This window comes from Oncorhynchus nerka, linkage group LG10, assembly GCF_034236695.1.
Source record: "Oncorhynchus nerka isolate Pitt River linkage group LG10, Oner_Uvic_2.0, whole genome shotgun sequence".
In the NCBI taxonomy this organism is placed as follows: domain Eukaryota; kingdom Metazoa; phylum Chordata; class Actinopteri; order Salmoniformes; family Salmonidae; genus Oncorhynchus; species Oncorhynchus nerka.
Genome location: NC_088405.1, coordinates 80,374,491 through 80,402,059, shown reverse-complemented (window position 1 = coordinate 80,402,059; position 27,569 = coordinate 80,374,491). Strand labels below are relative to the sequence as shown.

The 27,569-nt window shown below is 42.1% G+C and overlaps 1 protein-coding gene across 2 annotated transcripts; it reads right to left on the bottom strand.

Annotated features, from left to right (window-relative positions):
• Positions 1–2,064: 2,064 nt before the first annotated feature.
• On the bottom strand, positions 2,065–25,174 carry slc37a2 (solute carrier family 37 member 2). 2 transcript variants are annotated; one of them, XM_029671504.2, is made up of 18 exons: positions 24,504–25,174; positions 23,276–23,357; positions 22,108–22,198; positions 21,860–21,938; positions 21,634–21,769; positions 20,413–20,489; positions 19,969–20,135; positions 19,486–19,523; positions 19,011–19,124; positions 18,650–18,740; positions 18,425–18,487; positions 14,753–14,838; positions 14,175–14,223; positions 13,778–13,851; positions 13,326–13,404; positions 12,841–12,938; positions 11,840–11,904; positions 2,065–4,063 (listed from the first exon to the last, which is right to left on the bottom strand). In XM_029671504.2, the coding sequence occupies exons 1-18, from the start codon at positions 24,560–24,562 to the stop codon at positions 4,048–4,050; spliced, it is 1,464 nt and encodes a 487-aa protein (XP_029527364.1). In that variant the 5' UTR covers positions 24,563–25,174; the 3' UTR covers positions 2,065–4,047. The 2 variants fall into 2 exon arrangements, with proteins under 2 accessions (XP_029527364.1, XP_029527362.1); XM_029671502.2 differs by having other exon boundaries at positions 19,011–19,154; positions 24,504–25,173.
• Positions 25,175–27,569: the final 2,395 nt, after the last annotated feature.

The window sequence follows — 27,569 nt, the reverse complement described above, 5'->3', positions numbered from 1 at the left end:
ATCTGATGTATACACACTACTTCATCATTTACATTTTTTCTTAATGTATTTGGAATATTAGTCATGTAACATAATACAGCCTGCCCTCTGCATAGCTTATGCATGGTATAACATCTGACTTTATTTGGGGCACTGCAACTATCTGCATCCCTCCTCAATTATATTAAAAAAGATTACGCCCCCTCTAACAATGCCTCTGACTACAACAAAGCAACAGAGGGTCCCTGAAGTACAATTATCACCTTAATAACATGGGCCACCGGCGAGGATGCTCAGTTGGTAGAGGATGATGCTTGTAATGCAGGGTTGTTGGTTCGATTCCCTTGGGGGACCAGTACAAAAAAAAGTATGAAAATGTATGCACTCACTACTGTAAGTCACTCTGGGTAAGAGTGTCTTCGAAATGACTAAAATGTCAACAACAAAAATAAATATCTACAAAGAATTCATTGAAAAAAAAAAAAAAAGAATACCATTTGTGGACACTGGTCCCCTAGGTATTTACTTGGCCAGTGAAGCTAAAACTTTTAAATTCAGCTCAAAACTCCAGCATTTTGGATTTGATATTAAATGTCTTATATGAACCTACAAGATAGAATGTCACCTGTTATTTGAGGGTGAATAAGGATGAGCGAGACAGTTAGACGCACAAAGATCATGCCCCTAAAACATTCTAACCGCTCACCATTATCAATAACAGGAGAGGTTAGGGTATAATATTTATGCCTCTAACTTCCTCACTCATCATTATTCACAAATCACTCATGATTATCTGGAATCATGGAAGCATCCACATTAATGTAGAAGTGTTCAGAAACATATCATATTCTTATTTACAATAGAAGTGACTCCAAAATGACAAAATACATTATATACCATTACATTTCTATTGGGCAGAGTAATCTGAAACACAACCTAAAAAAGCAAATGCATCCAACAAATTTGTAGTCACAAGCTTGATGTAGCCATAGTGTGCTAGGAATATGGGACCAAATACTAAACTTGAATAAATGTAATACACTAAGTGAATTTGTCTAAAAACGTGTGAAACCTTCAAAAATGGGGGGACTAGATACATAAAATGCTTTCATTTCTAGATAGTGTTAAGGGATTTTTTTAATCAATGACTAATTATGTATACATTTCAATCAGGACTGACTAATCAGAATACTATTATGTTACTGTATAGATGTATGAATTTTATTTTAATCCTAGTACTGAATGTGTGTGTAATTATAATCAAGAATTAGAACAATGACTGGCTGTTCCTTGGTAGAAACGAATGAACTTATCGTCAGACTGGCTAGAATGCTTATCTACACAGGAAGACCTTGGCTTGGTCATAAATGATCTAAACCCCTACAACTCATCCAGAACGCCGCAGCCCGTCTGGTGTTCAACCTTCCCAAGTTCTCTCACGTCACCCCGCTCCTCCGCTCTCTCCACTGGCTTCCAGTTGAAGCTCGCATCCGCTACAAGACCATGGTGCTTGCCTATGGAGCTGTGAGGGGAACGGCACCTCAGTACCTCCAGGCTCTGATCAGGCCCTACACCCAAACAAGGGCACTGCGTTCATCCACCTCTGGCCTGCTCGCCTCCCTACCACTGAGGAAGTACAGTTCCCGCTCAGCCCAGTCAAAACTGTTCGCTGCTCTGGCCCCCCAATGGTGGAACAAACTCCCTCACGACGCCAGGACAGCGGAGTCAATCACCACCTTCCGGAGACACCTGAAACCCCACCTCTTTAAGGAATACCTAGGATAGGATAAAGTAATCCTTCTCACCCCCCCCCCCCCCTTAAAATATTTAGATGCACTATTGTAAAGTGGCTGCTCCACTGGATGTCATAAGGTGAATGCACCAATTTGTAAGTCGCTCTGGATAAGAGCGTCTGCTAAATGACTTAAATGTAAATGTAAATGAAGGAAGGCTTGAGAACTATACTGCCATTGTACCGGAGTGGGGGAGAGACGGGACAGTTCGAAACCTAATGACGTCATTTTCTGTTTATAACCTGTTGTAAATTGTATCATGTTCAGTACTCTCGAGAATAAACGCTAGTGCTTGATTTTGAGACAGGTGTCCGCCCATTTTATGCAAATAAGTTTCTTACAAATCCTTAGAAATGGGCTGAGTGTATTACTTTAATTGGGTATTAAACATATAGAAATTTAATTCCACTAACAAAACACCCCAAAATAAAAAATGATGTATTTTCGGCTCATTTGATTTCAAATCCAAAAAGCTGGAGTATAGAGCCAAATTACATTTTTAGCTTCTCTGCCAAATAAATGTAGGAGAGTAGGTAGCGTGCCACTAAAAGAGATACATTTACAATCAAAGTCACACGTGAAAACATTGGGTGAGCTCGTTTTGCATGGCTCGGTCCCCTGGCTGTTTGTCAACTTGCAATTTAGGAGCCCGACGGCAAAAGTCAAAACCCCTGTTATGATACCGATGGTTTGTCGGGATAGATGGTTCCTACGATTGTGACTAGATGGAGTACAGCTCCATCTAGATGTCGCGTCGAGGACAACAGTTGTTGACAAACGTTGCATTTTAGCTAAGCCCAACCCTTTTCCTAACCTTAACTTCATTCTCTTAAGCTGCTAAATTATTTATCCTAACGTGCCATGTACAGAAACTTCTCTCCATAGCTGAACTCCATCTAGCCCACCGTTTTCCAATGGGGGTCGCAAGAGAAAGTCTGAAATCTTGCTTAGTTCATAGAAGCTGCAAGTTTTAGTTGTAATAAACAGAGTGGTTTCTGTTTTCTTCCTACAAATGTGGCTCTATCCTTTGAATGGTTTAAGCTACAAAATATTATGACCCCATGACTGAAAGATAAGACTCTTAGGAACACGTATGTTTTCCTCTACAATGCCCACAAGCCACGCAGGACTCATTAGAACAGAGTGCAAAAGACTAGGCGCTAACTAAATCAAACTGGGGGGGGATCATCAATGATGGTATTCTTTTCTACACAGAATTATTGACTGATGATCTTCTGAACTTCCCAATACCGCTGATGCATTTCAGTCATTTCAAACCATACTTCCTTCAGATTGAAATACTGTCAAAAGTGCTGTCAGATTGATTTGTAATAGACGGTTATAGACAATTTAAAAAAAGTAAATGTTGGCCGTTTGGCAATTATTATTTTATTTTTTTACATGGTGGGCAGGGGGGGGCGTCACAAACAAAATTGAAAGGGGTCGTGGGACAAAAAAAGTTTGGGAACTCGTTATCTAGCCACAACCGTAAAAACGTTTAGTCCAGACAAACCATCAGTATCATCACATACCCTGCTCAAAATTGACAACAGGGCCGGCTAGGAGGGGTGGAGTCAAAAACAAAACAACGAAGTGCACATGGAGGATAAAAACTAACTTCTAATCATTGATCAATAAACATTTCAACAAACATTTGCATCAGAGACAAATGGAATAATGTGATGGTGCAGTCAGATTTGTTTTTGATCAGTCAGCAAACTTTTCCTTATCCGTTGAGTTTTTGTTGGTGATGACATTCACCTCCACAGCCCTTGATTACCTTGAAACTCCTCCTTTACTGCTTATGTAGTTTGGCATCCCTCGGCTGTGCAAAATGAGCTCCCCCTGTATTCAACTTGCCCAATACTGGTATGTGATGTCAACTGGAGGGGAGATTGGGGAAAGGCACAGTGTGCACAGAATTGTAATGATAAAACATGAAAGATGCACACAGCACTGAGAGGGGCTATAAGAGAGACAGTCTATAAAAACATGTTTTAAAGTGTATTTTTTGGGGTTTAAAAGAGAAAGAGCTTTGCGGTCACTTGAGGAAGGGACATGTTCTCTCTGTCAGACGGTCCCAGAATATCAATGGCCCCTTCCTCCTTTTTCAGCTCCTTTCATCTGCTGGTGACGAGGTATGGATCTATTAAGGCTGAAGGATGAAAGGACCAGTACTGTATGAATCACGGTGTGCCTCAGGGATTATTACTGGGTCATTTTTCCTGCGCCCTTCCTCGCAGGTGTGATACGGTCTCTTGTCCCAGGCGGCCACTCAGATTTCTTTGAACCTGCAAACACAAGGTTAGATTAGCCTATTTCAGAATGGACCGAATGCAAACCTATTCCGGTTATTAACATAGGCACCAGATCATTGGATCTGATTAATTCAATGTCATTTCATATTTGAGGACTGGCAGTGTAGGAACAACCACAGAATCTTCAACTGAGAATATCTTGCTACCCGAATAAAGCACTAAATAAACTTCAGTTAGTGCTAAATAAGGCTGCTAGAATCTTGAACCAAAAAATTTGATCATATTACTCCAGTTCTAGCCTCTATACATTGGCTTCCTGTTAAGGCAATGGCTGATTTCAAGGTTTTACTGCTAACCTACAAAGCATTACATGGGCTTCCACCTACCCATCTTTTCGATTTGGTCCTGCCGTACATACCTACACGTACGCTACGGTCACAAGACGCAGGCCTCCTTACTGTCCCTAGAATTTCTAAGCAAACAGCTGGAGGCAGGGCGTTCTCCTACAGAGCTCAATTTTTATGGAATGGTATGCCTACCCATGTGAGAGACGCAGGCTCGGTCTCAAATTTCAAGTCTTTATTGAAGACTCATCTCTTAAGTAGGTCTTATGATTGAGTGTAGTCTGGCCCAGGAGTGTGAAGGTGAACGGAAAGGCACTGGAGCAATGAACAGACCTTGCTGTCTCTGCCTGGCCGGTTCCCCTCTCTCCACTGAGATTCTCTGCCTCAAACCCTATTACAGGGGCTGAGTGACTGGCTTAATGGTGCTCTTCCATGCCATCCCTAGGAAGGGTGCATCACTGACGTGGTCTTCCTGTCCGGGTTGGCGTCCCCCTTTGAGTTATGCCGTGGGGGAGATCTTCTTGGTCTATACTCGGCCTTGTCTCAGGATGGAAGGTTGGTGGTTGAAGATATCCCTCTAGTGGTGTGGGGGATGTGCTTTGGCACAGTGGGTGTGGTTATATCCTGCCTGTTTGGCCCTGTCCGGGGGTATCGTCGGACGGGGCCACAGTGTCTCCTGACCCCTTCGGTCTCAGTCTCCAGTATTTATGCTGCAGTAGTTTGTGTCGGGGGGCTAGGGTCAGTCTGTTATATCTAGAGTATTTCTCCGGTCTTAACTGGTGTCCTGTGTGAATTTAAGTATGCTCTCTAATTCTCTCTCTCTCGGAGGACCTGAGCCCTAGGACCATGCCTCATGACTACCTGGCTTGATGACTCCTTGCTGTCCCCAGTCCACCTGGCCGTGCTGCTGCTCCAGTTTCAACTGTTCTGCCTGCGGCTATGGAACCCTGACCATGTTCTGTTATAATCTCCACCCGGCACAGCCAGAAGAGGACTAGTCACCCCCCATAGCCTGCTTCCTCTCCAGGTTTCTTCCTAGGTTCTGGCCTTTCTAGGGAGTTTTTCCTAGCCACCGTGCTTCTACACCTGCATTGCTTACCGTTTGGAGTTTTAGGCTGGGTTTCTGTACAGCACTTCGTGACATCAGCTGATGTAAGAAGGGCTTTATAAATACATTTGATTGATTGATTGATAAAATTAACAAGTCAACAATGGCACCTAGCCTACTCACAATTGTGCTGGAGAGAGGCTAATGCTATTGAGTTAGTTTGGGAGGTGGAATAAATGGGGGGCAGCATAGAGCCATGAGGCGCACAATTGTTGTTGGGGATGGAGTCTTGCTTTATTTGAAAGCAACATTATTTCACAGGATGTGAGGGTTAGTTTGGAACTTGGAATAAACGGGACAGCGTGTGGCCAGCGCGATGCGGTTGTGGATTATCCACCATACAGCTTCCTTTAACCTTCAACACTGTCTTGTAGCACAAAGAAACAGACACCGTGGCTGGTAGTGCAACTGTATTATGACAAACCCAGACACATTACACTGTGTATTATGCTATCATTTTTTTTAAAGCCTACAAGCCCCAGTGCAGCCAAAAACTAGATTTTCAATGTTTTATTTATTTATTTGGTGTAGGAGCTGGTCAAAAACACTGCCTGAAATGTCAGCCTGTTTTGGTGTGATGGAGTTTTGGTCTGCCTGGTGACCTCATCAGGTGGTAAATTAGTTAATAAAACAATAAGGAAGAGCATTCTAAATTCCATTAGCTAGTTTTCAGTGTTCCCCTCACCACTCAGACCACACCAAGACAGCCCTAGCAAAATTAGTGCCTGAGTAACATGAACATTTCCCAGGATACAGACATATCTGATATGGGCAGAAAGCTTACATTCTTGTTAATCTAACTGCGCTGTCCAAGTTACAGTAGCTATTATATTGAAAGACTACTGTGCTATTGTTTGAGGACCGTGCACAATTATTAACTTAAATGTATTAGTAAACCAATTAGGCACATTTGGGTAGACTTGATACAACATTTTGAACAGATTGGATCAGTCTAAAACTTTGCAAATACATTGCTAAATCTAAATTGCAACTGGGCTAGAATAATATACTATGGCCTTTCTCTTGCATTTCAAAGATGGTAAAACATTTTTTTAAATATATGTACACTGCTCAAAAAAATAAAGGGAACACTTAAACAACACAATGTAACTCCAACTCACATGCTGTTGTACAAATGGAATAGACAACAGGTGGAAATTATAGGCAATTAGCAAGACACCCCCAATAAAGGAGTTGTTCTGCAGGTGGGGACCAGACCACTTCTCAGTTCCTATGCTTCCTGGCTGATGTTTTGGTCACTTTTGAATGCTGGCGGTGCTTTCACTCTAGTGGTAGCGTGAGACGGAGTCTACAACCCACACAAGTGGCTCAGGTAGTACAGCTCATCCAGGATGGCACATCAATGCGAGATGTGGCAAGAAGGTTTGCAGTGTCTGTCAGCGTAGTGTCCAGAGCATGGAGGCGCTACCAGGAGACAGGCCAGTACATCAGAAGACGTGGAGGAGGCCGTAGGAGGGCAACAACCCAGCAGCAGGACCGCTACCTCCGCCTTTGTGCAAGGAGGAGCACTGCCAGAGACTTGCAAAATGACCTCCAGCAGGCCATAAATGTGCATGTGTCTGCTCAAACAGTCAGAAACAGACTCCATGAGGGTGGTATGAGGGCCCGACGTCCACAGGTGGGGGTTGTGCTTACAGCCCAACACCGTGCAGGACGTTTGGCATTTGCCAGAGAACAACAAGATTGGAAAATTCGCCGCTAGCGCCCTGTGCTCTTCACAGATGAAAGCAGGTTCACACTGAGCACATGTGACAGAGTCTGGAGACGCCGTGGAGAACGTTCTACTGCCTACAACATCCTCCAGCATGACCGATTTGGCAGTGGTTCAGTCATGGTGTGGGGTGGCATTTCTATGGAGGGCCGCACAGCACTCCATGTGCTCGCCAGAGGTAGCCTGACTGCCAGTAGGTACCGAGATGAGATCCTCAGACCCCTTGTGAGACCATATGCCGGTGCGTTTGGCCCTGGGTTCCTCCTAATGCAAGACAATGCTAGACCTCATGTGGCTGGAGTGTGTCAGCAGTTCCTGTTTTAAGGACATTACATCAAAGTTGGATCAGGCGGTAGAGTGGTTTTCCACTTTAATTTTGAGTGTGACTCCAAATCCAGACCTCCATGAGTTGATAAATTTGATTTCCATTGATCATTTTGGTATCAAGAACATGCATATCCTTGCGTCAGGTCCTGAGCTACAGGCAGCAGGATTTAGGCATGTCATTTTAGGCGAAAATTGAAAAAAGGGTGGAATCCTTAAGAGCTTTAATGCAATAGCTTCCCGGACTATCTACATTGAGCCTTTTTGTACTAACTTCTTTTACTCATCACATAAGCTGCTGATACAGTTTATTATGTCACTTTACCCCCATCTATTTATTTATTTTATTTTATTTCACCTTTATTTAACCAGGTAGGCAAGTTGAGAACAAGTTCTCATTTACAATTGCGACCTGGCCAAGATAAAGCAAGTTCATCTATATGCACATACAATATCAACCTCAATTACTTCGTACCCCTGCACATCGACTAGGCACTGGCATTGTGTATTTAATATTAGTTTTTTTTTTTTTACATTGCTATTATTTCTCCATTTTCATTCTCTGCATCGTTGAGAAAGGCCTATATGTAAGCATGTCACTGTTAGTCTACACCTGTTTACCAAGCATGTGATGAACACACACACACACAGCAAAAAAATAAACATCCCCTTTTCAGGACCCTGTGTTTCAAAGATAATTCGTAAAAATCCAAATAACTTCACAGATCTTCATTGTAAAGGGTTTAAAACACTGTTTCCCATGCTTGTTCAATGAACAATTAATGAACATACACCTGTGGAACGGTCGTTAAGACACTAACAGCTTACGGTAGGCAATTCAGGTCACAGTTATGAAAACACAAATGGCCTTTCTACGGACTCTGAAAAACACCAAAAGAAAGATGCTCAGGGTCCCAACTCATCTGCGTGAACGTGCCTTAGGCATGCTGCAAGGTGGCATGAGGACTGCAGATGTGGCCAGGGCAATAAATTGCAATGTCTGTACTGTGACACACCTAAGACAGCGCTACAGGCTGGACAGCTGCTTGTCCTCGCAGTGGCAGACCACGTTGGACACCTGCACAGGATCGGTACATCCGAACATCACACCTGCGGACAGGTACTGGATGGCAACAACTGGCCGAGTTACACCAGGAACACACAATCCCTATCAGTGTTCAGACTGTCCGCAATAGGCTGAGAGAGCCTGGACTGAGGGCTTGTAGGCCTGTTGTAAGGCAGGTCCTCACCAGACATCACCGGCAACAGCGTCGCCTATGGGCACAAACCCACTGTCGCTGAACCAGACAGGACTGGCAAAAAGTGCTCTTCACTGATGAGTCGCGGTGTTGTCTCACCAGGGGTGATGGTCGGATTTGCGTTTATCGTCAAAGGAATGAGCGTTACACTGAGGCCTGTGCTCTGGAGCGAGATCGATTTGGAGGTGGAGGGTCCGTCGTGGTCTGGGGCGGTGTGTCACTGCATCCTCTGACTGAGCTTGTCATTGCAGGCAATCTCAACGCTGTGCATTACAGGGAAGACATCCTCCTCCCCCATGTGGTACCCTTCCTGCAGGCTCATCCTGACATGAACCTTTAGCATGACAATGCCACCAGCCATACTGCTCATTCTGTGCGTGATTTCCTGCAAGACAGGAATGTCAGTGTTCTACCATGGCCAGCGAAGAGCCCGGATCTCAATCCCATTGAGCACGTCTGGGAACTGTTGGATCGGAGGGTGAGGGCTAGGACCATTCCCCCCAGAAATGTCCAGGAACTTGAAGGTGCCTTGGTGGAAGAGTGGGGTAACATCTCACAGCAAGAACTGGCAAATCTGGTGTAGTCCATGAGGAGGAGAAGCACTGCAGTACTTAATGCAGCTGGTGGCCACGCCAGATACTGACCGTTACTTTTGATTTTGACCCCCCCTCCTTTGTTCAGGGACACATTATTCCATTTCTGTTAGTCACATGTCTGTGGAACTTGTTCAGTTTTTGTCTCAGTTGTTGAGTCTTGTTATGTTCATACAAATATTTACACATGTTAAGTTTGCTGAAAATGAGAGGATGTTTCTTTTTTTGCTGACTTTATACATACTACCGTTCATAAGTTTGGGATCACTTAGAAATGTCCTTGTTGAAAGGCACATTTTTTGTCCATTAAAATAACATCAAATTGATCAGAAATACAGCGTAGACATTTTTAATGTTGTAAATGACTATTGTAGCTGGAAACGGCTCATTTATGAAATATTTACATAGGCGTACAGAGGCCCATTATCAGCAACCATCACTCCTGTGTTCCAACGGCACGTTGTGTTAGCTAATCCAAGTTAATCATTTTAAAAGGCTAATTGATCATTCGAAAACCCTTTTGCAATTATGTTAGCACAGCTGATAACTGATTAAAGGAGCAATAAAACTGGCCTAAATTAGACTAGTTGAGTGTCTAGAGAATAAGCATTTGTGGGTTCGATTACAGGCTCAAAATGGCCAGAAACAAAGAACATTCTTATGAAACTCGTCAGTCTATTCTTGTTCTGAGAAATTAAGTCTATTCCATGCGAGAAATTGCCAAGAAACTGAAGATCTCGTACAACGCTGTGTACTTCCCCCTTTACAGAACAGCACAAACTGGCCCTAACTAAAATAGAAAGAGTGAGAGGCCCCGGTGCACAACTGAGCAAGAGGAAAAGTACATTAGTGTCTAGTTTGAGAAACAGACACCTCACAAGTCCTCAACTGGCAGCTTCATTAAATACTACCCGCAAAACCCCAGTCTCAACGTCAACAGTGAAGAGGCGACTCCGGGATGCTGGCCTTCTAGGCAGAGTTGCAAAGAAAAAGCCATATCTCAGACTGGCCAATAAAAATTCAAGATTAGATGGGCAAAAGAACACAGACACTGGACAGAGGAACAATGTGTAGAAGGCCCGCATCCCGGAGTCGCCTCTTCACTGTTTTGCGGGTACTATTTTATGAATCTGCCAGTTGAAGACTTGTGAGGCATCTGTTTTGGACAGATGAAAGTTTTGGACAGTTATGGACAGACAAATCTAAGTTTGAGGTGTTCGAATCATAAACAAAAACAATAGTGAGATGCAGAAAAAATAAAAAGATGGAAGAGTGCTTGACACCATCTATCAAGCATGGTGGAGGCAATGTGATGGTCTGGGGATGCTTTGGTGGTGGTAAAGTGGGACATTTGTACAGGGTAGAATGGATCTTGAAGGAAGGCAGGCTATCACTCAATTTTACAACGTCATGCCATACCCTGTGGACGGCGCTTATCTTGAGCCAATTTCTTGCTACAACAGGACAATGACCCAAAGAACAGCTCCAAACTATGCAAGAAATATTTAGGGAAGAAGCGGTCAGCTGGTATTCTATCTATAATGAAGTGGCCAGCACAGTCACCAGATCTCAACTCTATTGAGCTTTTGTGGGAGCAGATTGACCCTATTGTACGTATGAAGTGCTCATCAAGCCAATCCAATGTGGGGGATGCTTCAGGAAGCATGGGGTGAAATCTCTTCAGATTACCTCAATAAATTGACAACTAGAATGCCAAAGGTCTGCAGGGCTGTAATTGCTGTAAATGGAGGATTCTTTGACGAAAGCAAAGTTTGAAGGACACAATTATTATTTCAATTAAAAATCATTATTTATAACCTTGTCAACGTCTTGACTACATTTCCATGGAAAACAAGGAAATTTCTAAGTGACCCCAAACTTTTGAACGGTAGTGTATGTATGTATGTATATAAATAATTATGATCCAGTGTCTAATAACACCAACTCTATTCATCCATTCAAAGACAATCACGTCTCAAGTCCTATGGGAACCTGGTGGAACTATACTCTCAAGACGCAATCAAGGTCCCAGGTTAATCGTGAATGACAACTTCTGATTTTTAAAAATAGCCTGAGGTGCAATTGCGATTTTCCCCTTAAAGCTAGCCAATTAATCAGCAGCCTGGAGGCCACTTTGGAGTAGAATAATGAGCACCCTTAACCTCTAGGGAAAGGCTAATGTATAAAGCCCTGGGGAGTAGCTCTATTTGTGGCTTTGACCTGTATTTAAAGGAATAGTCATTTTAGTCCACACTCAAGTTCAATTGCATTTTGCCCCTTTTAAGTGGAGTAGCCAGTATTTGTCCACTTCTTGGATAAAATGGGTATGATTTTATGACTAACATGACTAATTGCACTTAGCAGCCACTTTATCATAATAAAAGGAAACCAACTTTGGGTTTCCTGTTTGGTTATATGATTCCCAGCGGTGTAGTCGTGAGCGGCTTACCCTCTATGTCTGGGGCTGTGTCCACACCAGCCCCTCACCTCTTTATACACCAGCCTGGACAGCAGCTGGAAAACAGGGAGACAGCACACTCAACACAGCTTACTAAAATAGATCTATGTTTTTACACATATAAATATAAAAAATATATATGTAACACAATTTAAAAACAGTCCCAGAACATTATTCCTCCACCAAACTTTACAGTTGGCACTATGCAGTCGGGCAGTTAGCGTTCTCCTGGCATCTGTCAAACCCAGATACGTCCGTCGGACTGCAAGATGGTGAAACTTGATTCATCACTCTAGAGAACGTGTTTCCACTGTTCCACCCACCAATGGCACCCACCCCACTCCACAATACGCTTGGCATTACACATGGTGATCTTAGGCTTGTATGAGGCTGCTCGGCCATGGAAACCCATCTCATGAAGCTCCCAATGAACAGTTCTTGTGCTGACGTTGCTTCCAGAGGCAGTTTGGAATTCAGTAGAAGTGTTGCAACCGAGGATATACGATTTTTAAACGCGACATGCTTCAGCACTCGGTGGTTCTGTTCTCTGAGCTTGTGTGGTCTATCACTTTGTGGCTGAGCCGTTGTTGCTCCTAGACATTTCCACTTCACAATAACCGCAATTACAGTTGACCGGGACAGCTCTTGCAGGGCAGAAATTTGACGAACTGACTTGTTGGAAAGGTGGCATCCCATGACGGTGCCACGTTGAAAGTCACTGAGCTCTTCAGTACGAGCCATTCTACTGCAAATGTTTGTCTCAGGAGATTGCATGGCTGTGTGCTCGATTTTATACATGTGGCTGAAATAGACAAATCCATTAATTTGAAGGGGTGTCCACATACCAAATTATACTTTTGGCCATGTCGTGTATCAAGGGTATCATTAATTTTGTACACAATCCACAGGTGTAGCACCTTCTTTGAACATGTGGCAAAAATCTTGTAGTGGTTTATAAAACATGTTAATAAAAACAAAGACTAAAAACTAACCAAACAGGCGAGGATATCAGCAGTGATCAGCATGAAAAAGACATTGTTCCATCCCGTCGGAGAGATCAGCCCTGCTAACAAAGGACCTAGGGCGGCACCTAGAGGAGAGTCAGAAAATAAGAGTCATGGGAACCCTAGCACCTAAAACCAGGACTGGATATACAATCTGATTTGGGACAACAGTCATAAAAAGTCTGCCTTTAGAACACTACATGACTTACAATAGAAAATAGTTTTGTATGAGCCATGGACCTTGTACATAAACTGTATACAATTTGTAATTGTCACATAACACTGCAATGACTGAGCATTGAAGTTAATCTCTCAAAACATAGGCAACCTAAAATAAAAACCTTCCTTCATGCATTGACACAGGCACCCAAAGGCATCTTAGCACCACCAACCCATTACAAGCATCAAATCTAAAAACAACAATATGAAAGAGTACCAATCCCCCGTGTGTGTCCTAGAAATTCCCCACATACCTATTGACCCTGTGCCGTCAATAATCGCAGTGACCGTTGACAATGCTCTAGAATTTCCTCTCAGGCTCTCATGCGTCCCCTATGAAAGGAAAACCCTAATTTTGAATCAACATTCAGCATAAAAGACTTGGGCTCTTTCCAAATGTTTCTCTCCTCAATTCCTTGTGTTCTCTCTCTCCTCTGCCTCTTCTCAAAACGCATGGAAGGTGAAGGTCTGACGGGAGGGACCTTGGGATCTTCTTCTCCAATACGGTTTGAGAAAGAGGTGAGGGAGATAGAATGCAAGGAATCGAGTAAAGACGCTTTAGAAAGTGTTTTGGACTAACAGGGAACCTGGGGAATTTGGGGCGAGAGGGGCAATGACGGGCTTATCTCCTGTGTGACTTCGGGAGAGCTGAGGACTTCATGTGAGAAAGGCATGCAGCAGTGCAGTCTGGGATGGATGTGCTTACCAGGTCAGCAGACACAGCGGTGGTGATGAGGGCGTAGGGTCCGTTCACCAGGGCTCCGCACACCAACAGCATCCCTACAAGGCAGAGGAAAACAGCAACAAGTGGATCAGGCATGTACAGTACGCTAGCTAGCAGACAAAGGCTATTTTTAATAAGCTTTTCATAGTGATATTGTGGTTGTTATGTTGGTTGCACCGATTGCAAGTCATAGATAAGAGTGTCTGCCAAATGACAAAGCGTAAATGTGAAATCCACAGGCTACAAACACACAACCGACACACAGTAAAGACAATGTGTTAAATTGGAGCATTTAGGTAGTTTTCAGTAAGAGGCGTTGAAACCAAAATAGCTCCATGGCTTCAAAGTCAAATTTCATACAGAATAACTTAAATCTTACCGATTGTGGTTGCTAGGCTATGCTGTCCAATGTGGTTGTACAGGAACAGCTAGGAAAGCAACAAAAACAAACATTTAGACTGGATCGTGGGTCAAATGTGTCACTTTTGAAGGATTTACTAACCCACATGCAGACCCAAAGGAAAACATTGAGCTATGCTGAAAAACGGATTGACACACTACTGTAAAGGAGCTCACGGACTAACATAAAATGTTTTCAGGCTTGGGCAGCGGGTGAAGTTCACTGCCAAATCCAGAGTTCCAAGCACAGCCAAATTCCTTTTTCTGTGTCCATAATGGAGTCATATTTACATTGCATATATGTGATTGTGTGATCAAAACTTTGACATAGAGAATTGCCTCTTTTCATAAGTGAATATAAAGTGTCTAGTCCACATTTATAATTCAGGCATTTGTGCAGGCCTTTCCTTATCTACAGTATATTTTGCCCAGCACCGGTTTTCTAAAGTCTGGAATGTACAGATTTCCCTGTGAACGGCGCTTAGAGACACTATAAATGGCCCTGGTGTTACACATGGTTAAAAGCCAGTGATGTCTTATGTGTGAATGCACACTCACCATAGGGGCAGCCAGGATTAACATGACACAGCAGGTAGAGGCTCTGCCCCCAGTTTGGTCCGACACCAGTCCAGCCACGATGCCCCCTGCAGAAACACAGCACACACCCTTAACACACAGGGGGAGACAGCAGTCCTACATTAATGATCAATATTATGGGAAGTGCTCTGACACCATACAGTAAGAGCCATTAATTGACCCATTCTAATGAGAACTCTTCTGGCAGACTACTACAGCAGTTACTTGTTATGACTATGGTCTGTATTGTGTTACAAAATGGGATTAAAATCGATTTCATTGTAAATGTTATAACTAAAATATAGTTGTTGCTTAAGGATTGAGCTCCCTCAGTCAATACATGTTAGAAACACCTTTGTCTGCGATTACGGCTATGCATCTTCTTGGGTAAATCTAAGAGCTTTACACACCTGGATTGTGCAATATCCAAGCTCTGTCAAAAGGTTGGGGATGATGGCTAGACAGACATTAAGACTTTCCATAGATTTTCAAGCAGCTTTAAGTCAAAACTGTAACTAGGCCACTCAGGAATATTCACAGTCTTCTTGGTAAGCAACTCCAGTGTAGATTTGGCCTTGTGTGGTAGGTTATTGTCCTGCTGAAAGGGGAATTCCTCTCCCAGTGTGTTGGAAAGCAGACTAACCAGGTTCTCCTCTAGGATTTTGCCTGTGCTTAGATCCATCCCGTTTCTTTTTATCCTGAAAAATTACCCAGCATTTGCCGTTGTCAAGCGCACCTATACCATGATGCAGCCACCACCATGCTTGACAATAAGGAGGCAGTTCCTCAGTGAGGAGTTGTGTTGGATTTTCCCCAAACATAAGGCCTTGAATTGGGCTAAAAGTGTATCGTTTTGTGTTTTTTTTAAGCATTATTCATTTTGTGCCTTGTTGCATACAAGATGAATGTTTTGTAATATTTTTTATTATGTCCGTTGTATTCTCCTTTTTAGGTCATTATTGTTGAGTCACTACAATATTGTTGATCCATCCTCAGTTCTCTCATCACAGCCACTGAACTCTAGCTCTTAACATCCCCAATGACATGGTAATATCCCTGAGCCGTTTCATTCCTGTCCTGCAGCTCAGTTCAGAAGGACGACTGTATCTTTGATGTGTCTGGGTAGTTTAATACATAATCCATAGCATATTTATTAACTTGACAATGCTTAAAGAGATATTGTAAGTCTGATTTGTTATTGTTACCCATCTACCAATCACTGCCCTTCTTTATGAGGCTTTCGAAAAGCTCCTTGGTCTTGGTTTTTGAATCTGTGCTTGAAATTCAATACTTGACTGAGGGACCTTACAGATGTAGTACAGTTGAAGTCGGAAGTTTACATACACCTTAGCCAAATACATTTAAAGTCAGTTTTTCACAATTCCTGACATTTAATCCATGTAAAAATTCCCTGTTTTAGGTCAGTTAGGATCACCACTTTATTTTAAGAATGTGAAATGTCAGAATAATAGTAGAGAGAATGATTTCAGCTTTTATTTATTTCATCACATTCCCAGTGGGTCAGAAGTTTACATACACTCAATTAGTATTTGGTAGCATTGCCTTTAAATTGTTTCACTTGGGTCTAACGTTTTGGGTAGCCTTCCAGAACCTTCCCACAATAAGTTGGTTGAATTTTGGCCTATTCCCCCTGACAGAGCTGGTGTAACTGAGTCAGGTTTGTAGGCCTCCTTGCTCGCACACGCTTTTTCAGTTCTGCCCACAAATTTTCTATAGGATTGAGGTCAGGGCTTTGTGACAGCCACGCCAATACCTTGACTTTGTTATCCTTAAGCCTTTTTGCCACAACTTCGGAAGTGTGCTTGGGGTCATTTTCCATTTGGAAGACTCATTTGCAACCATGCTTTAACTCCCTGACTGATATCTTGACATGTTGCTTCAACATATGCACGTACTTTTCCTTCCCCATGATGCCATTTATTTTATGAAGTGCACCAGTCCCTCCTGCAGCAAAGCACCCACACAATATGATGCAGCCACCCCCGTACTTCACGTTTGGGATGGCAGTCTTTGACTTGCAAGCCTCCCCCTTTTTCCTCCAAACATAATGATGGTCATTATGGCCAAACAGTTCTATGTTTTGTTTCTTTGTTTCATCAGACCAGAGGACATTTCTCCAAAAAGTACGATCTTTGTCCCCATGTGCAGTTGCAAACCGTAGTCTGGCTTTTTCACAGTGGTTTTGGAGCAGTGGTGAGTGGCCTTTCAGGTTATGTCGATATCGGACTCGTTTTACTGTGGATATAGATACCTTTGTACCAGTTTCCTCCAGCATCTTCACAAGGTCCTTTGATGTTGTCCTGGGATTGATTTGCACTTTTCGCACCAAAGTACACTCATCTCTAGGAGAGAGAATGCGTCTCCTTCCTGAGTGGTATGACGGCTGCGCAGTCCCATGGTGTTTATACTTGTAATCTAATGTTTGTACAGATGAACGTGGTACCTTCAGGCATTTGGAAATTGCTCCCAAGGATGAACCAGACTTGTGGAGGTCTATAAAAAAAATCTGAGGTCTTGGCTGATTACTTTTGATTTTCCCATGATGTCAAGCAAAGAGGCACTGAGTTTGAAGGTAGGCCTTGAAATACATCCACAGGTACACCTCCAATTGACTCAAATTATGTCAATTAGCCTATCTGAAGCTTCTAAAGCCATGACATCATTTTCTGGAATTTTCCAAGCTGTTTAAAAGGCACAGTCAACTTAGTGCATGTAAACTTCTGACCCACTGGAATTCTGATAGAGTGAATTATAATTGATATAATCTGTCTGTAAACAATTGTTGGAAAAATGACTTGTGTCATGCAAAGTCGATGTCCTAACCGACTTGCCAAAACTATAGTTTGTCAACAAGAAATTTGTGGAGTGGTTGAAAAACGAGATTTAATGACTCCAACCTAAGTGTATGTAAACTTCCGACTTCAACTGTATGTATGGGGGGGACAGAGGAAGGGTTAGTCATTCAAAAATCATGTTAACCTCTATTTCTCACAGTGAGTCAAATCTTTCAGTTAGAATTGTTCCACGTTGACAGAGTATTTTGAGTAGATTGTTGACAGAAAAATGCAACTAAATCCATTTTTATCCCGCTTTGTAACACAATAAACTGAATAAATCCAAGGGATATGAATACTTTTCCAAGACACTGTATATGGTTTGTTTTGTTATGACTGCAGACATGACTTGTTAAGCCTGTTTTGTTATGACTGCAGACATGACTTGTTAAGCCTATTTTGTTATGACTGCAGACATGACTTGTTAAGCCTATTTTGTTATGACTGCAGACATGACTTGTTAAGCCTATTTTGTTATGACTGCAGACATGACTTGTTAAGCCTATTTTGTTATGACTGCAGACATGACTTGTTAAGCCTATTTTGTTATGACTGCAGACTTTACTTGTTAAGCCTATTTTGTTATGACTGCAGACTTTACTTGTTATACCTGTTTTGTTATGACTGCAGACATTAGTTGTTATGACTGCAGAAACCACTCATTATTTCTATGATTTGTTAAAACTACAGTGCAGACAAAACATCCAGGTAATCAGGGAAGAGCTTCCTGGTTCCTCATATGATCTTATAGATTATTGGGCTATAAGAAACAATCCACCACAAAACTGTTAAGGCTTACCAACAATTCCTCCTACATCAAATAGTGTTGACATGTCCCCAGCTTCCTTGGGGTCAAAATGGGCTGAGGAAATAAACATTGGTAATTTTAAGTGACACAGTACGCAATTGACAGTGCATCTCACAATGAAAAGCAAATCATTATCAGCTTATAAACATTGTTAGCATTTGAACCCTCAGGTGAAATGACAACTGTAAACAAATAGACGCTAAACTGAGTACGTACCAACGTTAGCAATGTAGAGAGGAAGCCAGTAGAGGAAGGTGTAGCTAACGAGCTTAGCGAACAGAAGACAGAGGGAGAACTCCATCACGCCCTGTAAGATAACACACATATTACACAGTTATAGCAACTGTCATAACAACAGTCAACTGCATTCATGTGGGTTTGGAGAGTAATTACAAACAATGAGTCACAACAGAGGTGAAACAGGAATTCAAGGCTTAGGTGCAATGACATAAAATTACAACCCATTATTATGTTGATTGCCTGTGTCTGTTTTGCCAGAGGGATACTTGTGTAACATTTGATGAAATTCAGCAACTGAAAAGGCTTGAAATGAAAGTAGATTGTGATCCCCACTCACAGGTATCCTGAGGGCCCCGCAGAAGCTGATGGCCTTGGTGTGCTCCTCTGCCGACTCAGAGGAGATAGAGTTGGACTGGCCAGGACTGCTGAAGATCTCATTACTGGATGAGTTCTGTAAGAGAGGCTCCTTCTCATTGTCCTCCTGCCCATACACAGCAATTAGCATGGTTCTAACCAGGGCTGCAACTATTGACTGTTTTAAGGTTGAATAGATCTGTTTGACATTTATTTTATTACTCTATAATATCAAGTCTTACAAAGGAAAGTAATGTAATGACAAAACGTTGGTCATCACAAAACAAAAATAAGGTCAAAAACTGGGCATAGCTGGTAGCCTAGAGGTTAGTGAAGCGGGCCAGCATCATATCTCAGGTGCAACCTACACCTACTGCCCTTGTGGCCTTTAGCAAGGTAGCCCTTCTCTATACTACTAAGGGCACCAATTACTTCATGTGTTCTTTGGTTGTACTTACATGGTGTTGTGGAGGGCTGCAACCGATATCTTCTGGTTCTGTGACAGAAAAAAGGTTTTGCTCACAAATACATTTTCATGTCAAAATACAGTCTTGGGACAAGCCAACTCTCATTTTACATTTTGTCTTAATGTTAACAGTCTAAGTTTAAGATGAAATGCCTGCAGTGAAAACTCTGATAAATGTAGCATGATCCTTTTTCAAACTAGCTTAATAAAAATGTCTCCTCCATAATAACTGTATAGTGGCAATGAACATGACTATGATCTATCAAGCTTCAATAGGTTGTAATGGATTACAGTCAGCACTATTGGCATGTTTTGAACAAGGTCTGGGCATATCGATAAAGCGTCTCAATGTAGGAACTCTGAACTAGGATAAGGCCCCCTCTGTCCATTCATTATAATCTCAAAGGCAAAACTTCTAGATCAGCAATCCTACTCTGAGACGCTTTAAGAATACGGGCCAAGAGGTCAGACTCACTTTCCACCAGGAAGAAGAAACAGAGAACGCCAGTGGAGGCGATGATGATGCCAGGCACGATGAAGGACATGCCCCAGGCCGAAGATACGAAGACGCCAGCGATGAGTGAGCCCAGTATGTTGCCTACCGAGGTGTGGGAGTTCCAGACGCCCATGATGAATCCTCGCCTGGAGGGAGAGGGACAGACACATACAGATAGGATAGAAATGAGAGGTAGATTTACCTTGAGAAACATTGTACATCTTGACGGTGAACAGTGAGACAGCTTACTAAATACTGAGGACAGCTTTTGGCATTGGCATTGGACGCCTGTTGCTTTTACTTTCACATCATGTGACTGACTGTGAGCAACAGATAAAAACCCTGCACGAGATGGAAAAGAGGGTACTGATACTGCGTAGTCAGCATTGCTGAACCAGTCTACAGTAAGGATGTCTCACTCACTTCCCTTTTCCGAACCAGTTCCCAACGCAGGCCACCACTGCAGGCCAGCCTGTCGTCTGCACCAGTCCATTCATTGCCTACGAAAGTAAGAGGGAGATTGAGGTCTTTAAATTCTGTTATTTCAACATTAAATATGTCCCTACACCAGACCCAATGAGAGAAAAAGAGAGGGAGATAGAGATACTTTTTGTATCCCAACAAGAAAGAGAGAAAGAAAGGGATACAAATAAAAATAGAGAAGGGGGGTGGGCTGGTTTCCTACATTACATTCTCACAAACGGCCTTGAGAAAAGCACTGGCAATGAAACACTCTTTCAGCCTCCCTCACACTATCACGGTCATATGATACTGAAACAGAGAGGGGCTACCTGGACTTGTGCAATAAGAAATGCCTAGCCAGTTATAGCTCAATCTTGGGTGCAATGATCACGTTCCCGCACTGACTGACTGTGTGGAGGCTCATTGATTTAACGTTAGTCTACATGATACACTTGTAGAGTAATAAAATATATATAGCTGTCGGTTATATTAGCCACGACTTACCGTTCTTTGTGCAGCTTCAAATGTTGAACAAAGTTGGAAATGGTTGCACCTCCGTCTGTAATTTTATTCCCGCATGTTTTGCAAGTTGCAATCCGTTTTTTGTTGATAAAGCGTCGTCTTTATATCCGAAAATAATAATTTTGGCTATCATCTTTCCAAGGGCTCCATCTGAATTCACCCGCCGACGTTCCTCTGCACTGCCGTGCACAACTTTTTCTCAGCTGGCACAATTTGATTGGCTGCTGTCCGTTAAATGAAGAGTTGATGCGCTGCGCACTTGATTTAATAGCATAATTTTTTATATATTTGGGCTTGGGAAGGGTATCAAGTCAGGTCGAGTCATAAGGCTAAAATTCAAGTCAAGTCACGAGTCATTGGTGTCAAAGACGATTTTCAAGTCATCATATTTGTGAATCGAATCTGACTCGAGTCCAAGTCATGTGACTTGAATCAACACCTCTGGCTGTAAGTAGCAGTAGAAGTATTGTTTCCCGTTAGTTTACTCCAGTCAGGGTAGGGATGGTAGTGTATGGCGAAAAAAAAGTATATTTAATAAAAAAAATAAAAAAGGTAACTATGCTGCAGAGTGTGAGCAAGTGACTGAATGGTTTTACATTTACATTTAAGTCATTTAGCAGACGCTCTTATCCAGAGTTTTGGAGGAGATTTAACCCGTACCTGGAAGAAGGCGTAGTACCATATTGAGTGGATGTTCAAGTAGAAGCCCAGGCCTAACAGACATGTGAAGAGACCACTGAGAAGCATACCGATGGTCAAGTAGTAGCGCAGGGGCACGCGCTCTCCAAATATCCCACTGTCAAACCGCACAACATTATCTGGTCAACTGCTTGTAGTGAGTTAACACACATATACAAAACACAATCAAATACATAATTCAGCCTACCTGAAAAACATGCCAATGGCATAAGCAACCAGGAAGGAGTTGTCCACGGCTCCAAACAGTGTCTTGTAGTTGTCCTGGTCTGGACAGAACAAGAGGACACTGAAAATATCCAAATGAAATCTGCTGTCCCATTCTACTGACATTTTGTGCGTTCTAAATATTTGTTTTGTAAGCACTCAGAAAACTTTGGAAGAATTTCTATTTCATCTTAAAATTAACAAAGAACTTGAGTCAAGCAGAGGACTTACCAAAGGGCACCCAGTCACACCAGGTTTCATTGTCCGTTCCATTGAGGTTTGGAGGTCGAATGAGGGTGGAACAATTTCTGTGCAGCTGACTCTGTACATGCATGGGGCAATAAGCAGAGATTACACACATGGACACAAAACACTCAGCCTTTAAGACAACCTGCATAAAGATGGTAAAGAACTAAACGTCTCGAAAGAAAAACAACTATGAAATAATTTTCTCACAAACTATACTGAACATAAACACAACAGGCAACAATTTCAAATATTTGACTGAGTTACAGTTCATATAAGGAAATCAGTAAATTGAAATATATGAATTAGACCCTAATCCATGGATTTCACATGACTTGGCAAAGGCACAGCCATGGATGGGCATAGGCCTACCCACTTGGGAGACTGCCCCCCCAATGGGCGTAAGGCCCAGCCAATCAGAATGAGCTTTTCCCCACAAAAGGGATTTATTAAATACAGAAATACTCCTCAGTTTCATCAGCTGTCTGGGTGGCTGGTCTCACGATCCCACAGGTAAAGAGGCCGGATGCGGCAGTCCTGGACTGGCATGGTTAAACGTGGTCTGCGGTTGTGAGGCCGGTTGGAAGTACTGACAAATTCTCTAAAACGACGTTGCTTATGGTAGAGAAATTAACATTAAATTCCCTAGCAGCTCTGGTGGACATTCCCACAGTCAGCATGCCAATTGCATGCTCCCTCAAAACTTGAGACATCTGTGGCATAGTGTTGTGTGGCAAAACTGCACATTTTAAAGTGGCCTTGTATTGACCCGAGCACAAGACGCACATGTGTAATGATCATGCTGTTTAATCAGCTTCTTGATATGCCACACCTGTCAGGTGGTTTGATTATCTTGGCAAAGGAGAAATGCTCACTAACAGGGATGTAAACAAATTTGTGCACAACAGAAATACACTGTGTGTATGGAACATTTCTGGGATCTTTTATTTCAGGTCATGAAACATGATACCAACACTTTACATGTTGTTTTTATATTTTTGTTCAGTATATAGTGTTAACCATTGTAGTGCGGCTCGAGTGTTCTAGGGATTTTGTGGTCTAGAACACCTAGAGATGTTACAATATAAAACTGAACAGTGTGGCCATACATTTCAATAACGTTTAATACAGGCTTGTGGAGTCAGTGTATCACCTTAATGATGCTGATGGGTTTCCGGGAGAGATGGTAGCTGGTATAGAAGAGGAAGGTGAGGAAGAGGGTGAAACCTCGGTACCTGGACAGAGAGAGTAGAAGAAGAGCTCATTCTAATGTTATCCAAAGCAAATACCATGCCATGAACTTCGTCCTCTTTGTAAGTCAAAGCACACCCTCTACAGTTTTTAGGACAATCTCTTTCTTTCACATGGTCTAGACTAGAAGTCTCCAGGGATGTTAGCATCATAGGTTCTGGAAGGAGGGAGAGGGGAGAGAGGCCGAGAGGCAGGCTTCAAACTACCATCCTGGCGAAGGTTCTGGGGAGAACACAAAACCATTGTTCACATGGACTTGTCTGTACAGTAGAAAGTACACATAAGCACTTTTTTTTTGTGGGAACCTGACATGGAAACAAAACAGGGTATTCAGAATAGTTATTCAGTGCTGGGACCAGTACAGGGACCTGGCTGCCTCATGACACTAGGTGCACACTGCACAGGAAGGCAGCTAGTTACAACCCAGACACTGCATGCTCTGTACTGACTTTTTACTTTTCCTGGAGTGGAAAGGCAGGTTTTTACCACGAGTTAGATTCCGTTAACACATCACTTACAACCTGGTGTAACCTCCTCATCCCCAGGCTAATTGCACACAACACATAGAATTCATTTCAAATTACACCATATTAGTGTCCTACTTTTGACCATGTGCTGTCGTCAAAAGTGGTACACTACATAGGGAATTGGATGCCATTTCAGACTCAGCCATTCGGGAGGAAGTGTAGTGCATGAGACTAAACCTGCTGTGACCTTTAACCCTTTACTGGATCAGTGACAGCAATAATGCAGAAGGTTTTGTTGATTGCAGAATAGTTACAGAAATCCAATAACCTTCACCTAGGATGATTGCATGTAACATTCTATGATTGTCAACGCTTCTTTTTGCAAATACATCTTTGAATATGGGGTTTAACTATACCTAATGAAACACTCAAATGAAATCTAGACTGTTGACTAATTCCTAACATTCTAGAATGTCAGTATGTCAGTAATGCATAGATAGAATGACACCAAATCTCTCGCCAATCATTGACATCTAGCTGATTAAGGACAACACCGCCGTTTCCCCTCCCCCATCATCAAAGTACATACTGTAAAATGCAATGCATTTAGTTTTGTTTACATAAAGGGTGTCACAATATAATTCAAAGACAGTGTAAACTTACCAGCTGTCTCTTGAGAAGGACGTGATCAGTCTAATGCCGGGAGCCAAAGAAGACCTCATCTTTGGTGTAGTAGCCTAAACAACTTCGTAAAACTTGTTAAAAACCGCTTACAATTTTCTCTCAGACATGGCTTCAAAAGTTATATCGGGTGCCTTATATACACCCAATTGATGATATAGTATTTGTACAAAAACTAGGACTACAAAAAAAATCTCTATAAAACTAGCTAAAACAAACTTAAACTATTACGTTTCGTTACATGGGACAGCTTCTTTTCTCACAGGCTCTCGCTTGAAATTTCTTTCCACTTGTCTTTGATTAAAAACACACCGATTTTTATTTTCTTTAAAAAAAAAAAAGTAAAATATAAAGAACAAAAACACTCCGAGCACTGATCAAAAAAGTTTCCGTCGCTTTGCTATTCCTGCTTCATGATGATGTGGGTGAATCTCCACAAACAATGAATTCCCATCGATTTCCATACTGGCTCGAGTCCGCTGATAGCGTTATAAAAGCCGGTTCCTATAAATACTCTATGCACTTCTCTGCCGTGTCACACGGAAATGTGTACATATGTTAACAGATTGTGTCCATAATAGTTTGAAGGCAGTCCTCCCCTAATGTTTTCCAAACTCAGGCAAAACGCCTCAACAAAATCTATATTCCGAAGTGTGTGGACACGTGTTTCCCGTGTCTGACGTCACTGAATTAAAGAAGCGATGATTGAATGGGAAAGTTCGTTTTACATGGCCAGTTGCCTTGGTTGGGCAGAGTTTGTATAGTCAGTCCATTCTATTGTACATGAATGTAATATGTAATTTCCACTCAACCGGGGCACCGGGCTATAAAAACAATCTCGTCCATTAACTCTTCAAGTAGCAGAGAAGTACGGTTTGTCTTCCTTGATGTGTTATAACCTACTTACAGCAGAAAATGAAAATATGCAAAAATGGCTATATGTTTTAAATGCAATCTCTAAAATTAAAAATTTAAACGTTTCTTGGGTCATGTTGAGAGAGATTTTCGGCACAACACCGGCAAGGTGGAAAAATCAGCCGTTCTGCCCTTGAGCAAAGCAGTTAACCCCCCAAACAACACCTGCTCCCGGCCGCCGATGACATGATTGGTGTTTTTAAATATCACTGATGAAGGATTTTGAGGCTGATTCCCTGACCTGTCAATGTTTTTAATTTATTTGCTATTTTATACGCTTGTGAATTCAATGGTTTTTACTAGATTACTTGTAGTTTTTCATGTTGTCTGTGTCTGTAATTTTTTTGTAATGACTTGGTGCTGCCCATCTTGGCCAGGGCGCTCTTGAAAAATAGATTTTAATCTCAATGAGCCCTTCCTGGTTAAATAAAGGTTAAATAAATAAAACAATGATGTCAATTAAGGCATCTCTGATTTCAGAGGGGTTGGATTAAATGCATAAAACACTTTTCGGTTGAACGCCTTCAGTTGTACAACTAACTAGATATCCCCCTTCCCCAGAAGTGTGCTGAAAAGAACCGTGTGAAAATAACATATTATTCATTAGTTTGTGAAAAGGGTACTGATGCACAAACACCTTGAGGGTGGTCATGATGAGTGAGTCTCATGATTAGAGTTTATAAACTGTGTTACAGTTAGAGTGGAAAAACACACAGCAGAATTTCAAATAAAATATTGAGAAAACATTTAACTATTAGCCATGTTAACCATCAAATTAGAACTACACACATTAGCAATTTGTGAAAAAGCAGAAGAATCTGTGCACTCTCTAATAGTAATAGTTTATGGTAATGTGATCTCTTTTACCAGGCTTAGTTGGGGCATTGATGTTAGACTCGCTTTTATCTTCTGGTAAGAATATCTGTCGTCTCTGCCCCTGAACAAGGCAGTTAACCCACTGTTCCTAGGCCGTCATTGAAAATAAGACTTTGTTCTTAACTGACTTGCCCAGTCAAATAAAGGAAAACATTTTTTTAAAGAATGCTTTGGGAGTTTTTGGGAAGTATTCGGACCCCTGGACTTTTTCCTCATTTTGTTATATTACAGCCTCATTCTAAAATTGATTACATATATATTTTTCCTCTCACCAATCTCCAAACAATCCCCCATTATGACCAAGAAAAAAGTGTTTTTGAAATTCAGGCAAATGTATTAAATATAAATATTTACATAAGTATTCAGACCCTTTGCTATGAGACTCGAAATTGAGCTCAGGTGCATCCTGTTTCCATTGATCGCCCTTGAGATGTTTCTACAACTTGGAGTCCAACTGTGGTAAATTCAATTGATTGGACATGATTTGGAAAGGCACACACCTGTCTATATAAGGTCCCACAGTTGACAGTGCATGTCAGAGAGGTGACCAAGAACCCGATGGTCACTCTGACAGAGCTCCTCTGTGGAGATGGGAGAACCTTCCAGAAGGGCAACCATCTCTGCAGCACTCCACCAATCAGATCTTTATGGTAGAGTTGCCAGAATGAAGTCACTCCTCTGTAAAAGGCACAACAGCCTGCTTGGAGTTTGCTAAAAGGCACCTAAAGGACTCTAAGACTATGAGAAACAAGGTTGAAGTAAAGATGAATAGAGCAATGTACAGAGAGATCCTTGCTGAAAACCTGCTCCAGAGCCCTCGGGACCTGACTGCGGCAAAGGTTCACCTGCAAACAGGACAATGACCCTAAGCACACGAGACAACGCAGGAATGGATTCTGTAAATGTCTCTGAATGTCCTTGAGTGGCCCAGACAGAACCCGGATTTGAACACGATCGAACATCTCTGGAGAGACCTGAAAATAGCTGCGCTGCGAAGCCCCCCATCCAACCTGACTGGGCCTGCTAGGATCTGCTGCAGAGAAGAATGGGAGAAACTCCCCAAATACAGGTGTGTCAAGCTTGACGCGTCATAATCAAGAAGACTCGAGGCTGTAATCACTGCCAAACAAAGTGCTGAGTAAAGGGTCTGAATACTTATGTAAATGTAATATTTCCATAACAAAAATTGCAAAACAAATCTACATGTTTTTGCTTTGTAACGTAACAAAATGTAAGGCCTTAATGTAACAACATTTG

Coding starts and splice junctions, on each gene's coding strand:
- slc37a2 (XM_029671502.2), bottom strand. CDS start 24,562: ATGAGGTCTTCTTTGGCTCCCGGCATTAGACTGATCACGTCCTTCTCA. Junction 21,770..21,859: donor GCCATTGGCATGTTTTTCAG/GTAGGCTGAATT, acceptor GCGGTTTGACAG/TGGGATATTTGGAGAGCGCG. Junction 12,939..13,325: donor TGACGGCACAGGGTCAATAG/GTATGTGGGGAA, acceptor ACTCTCCTCTAG/GTGCCGCCCTAGGTCCTTTG.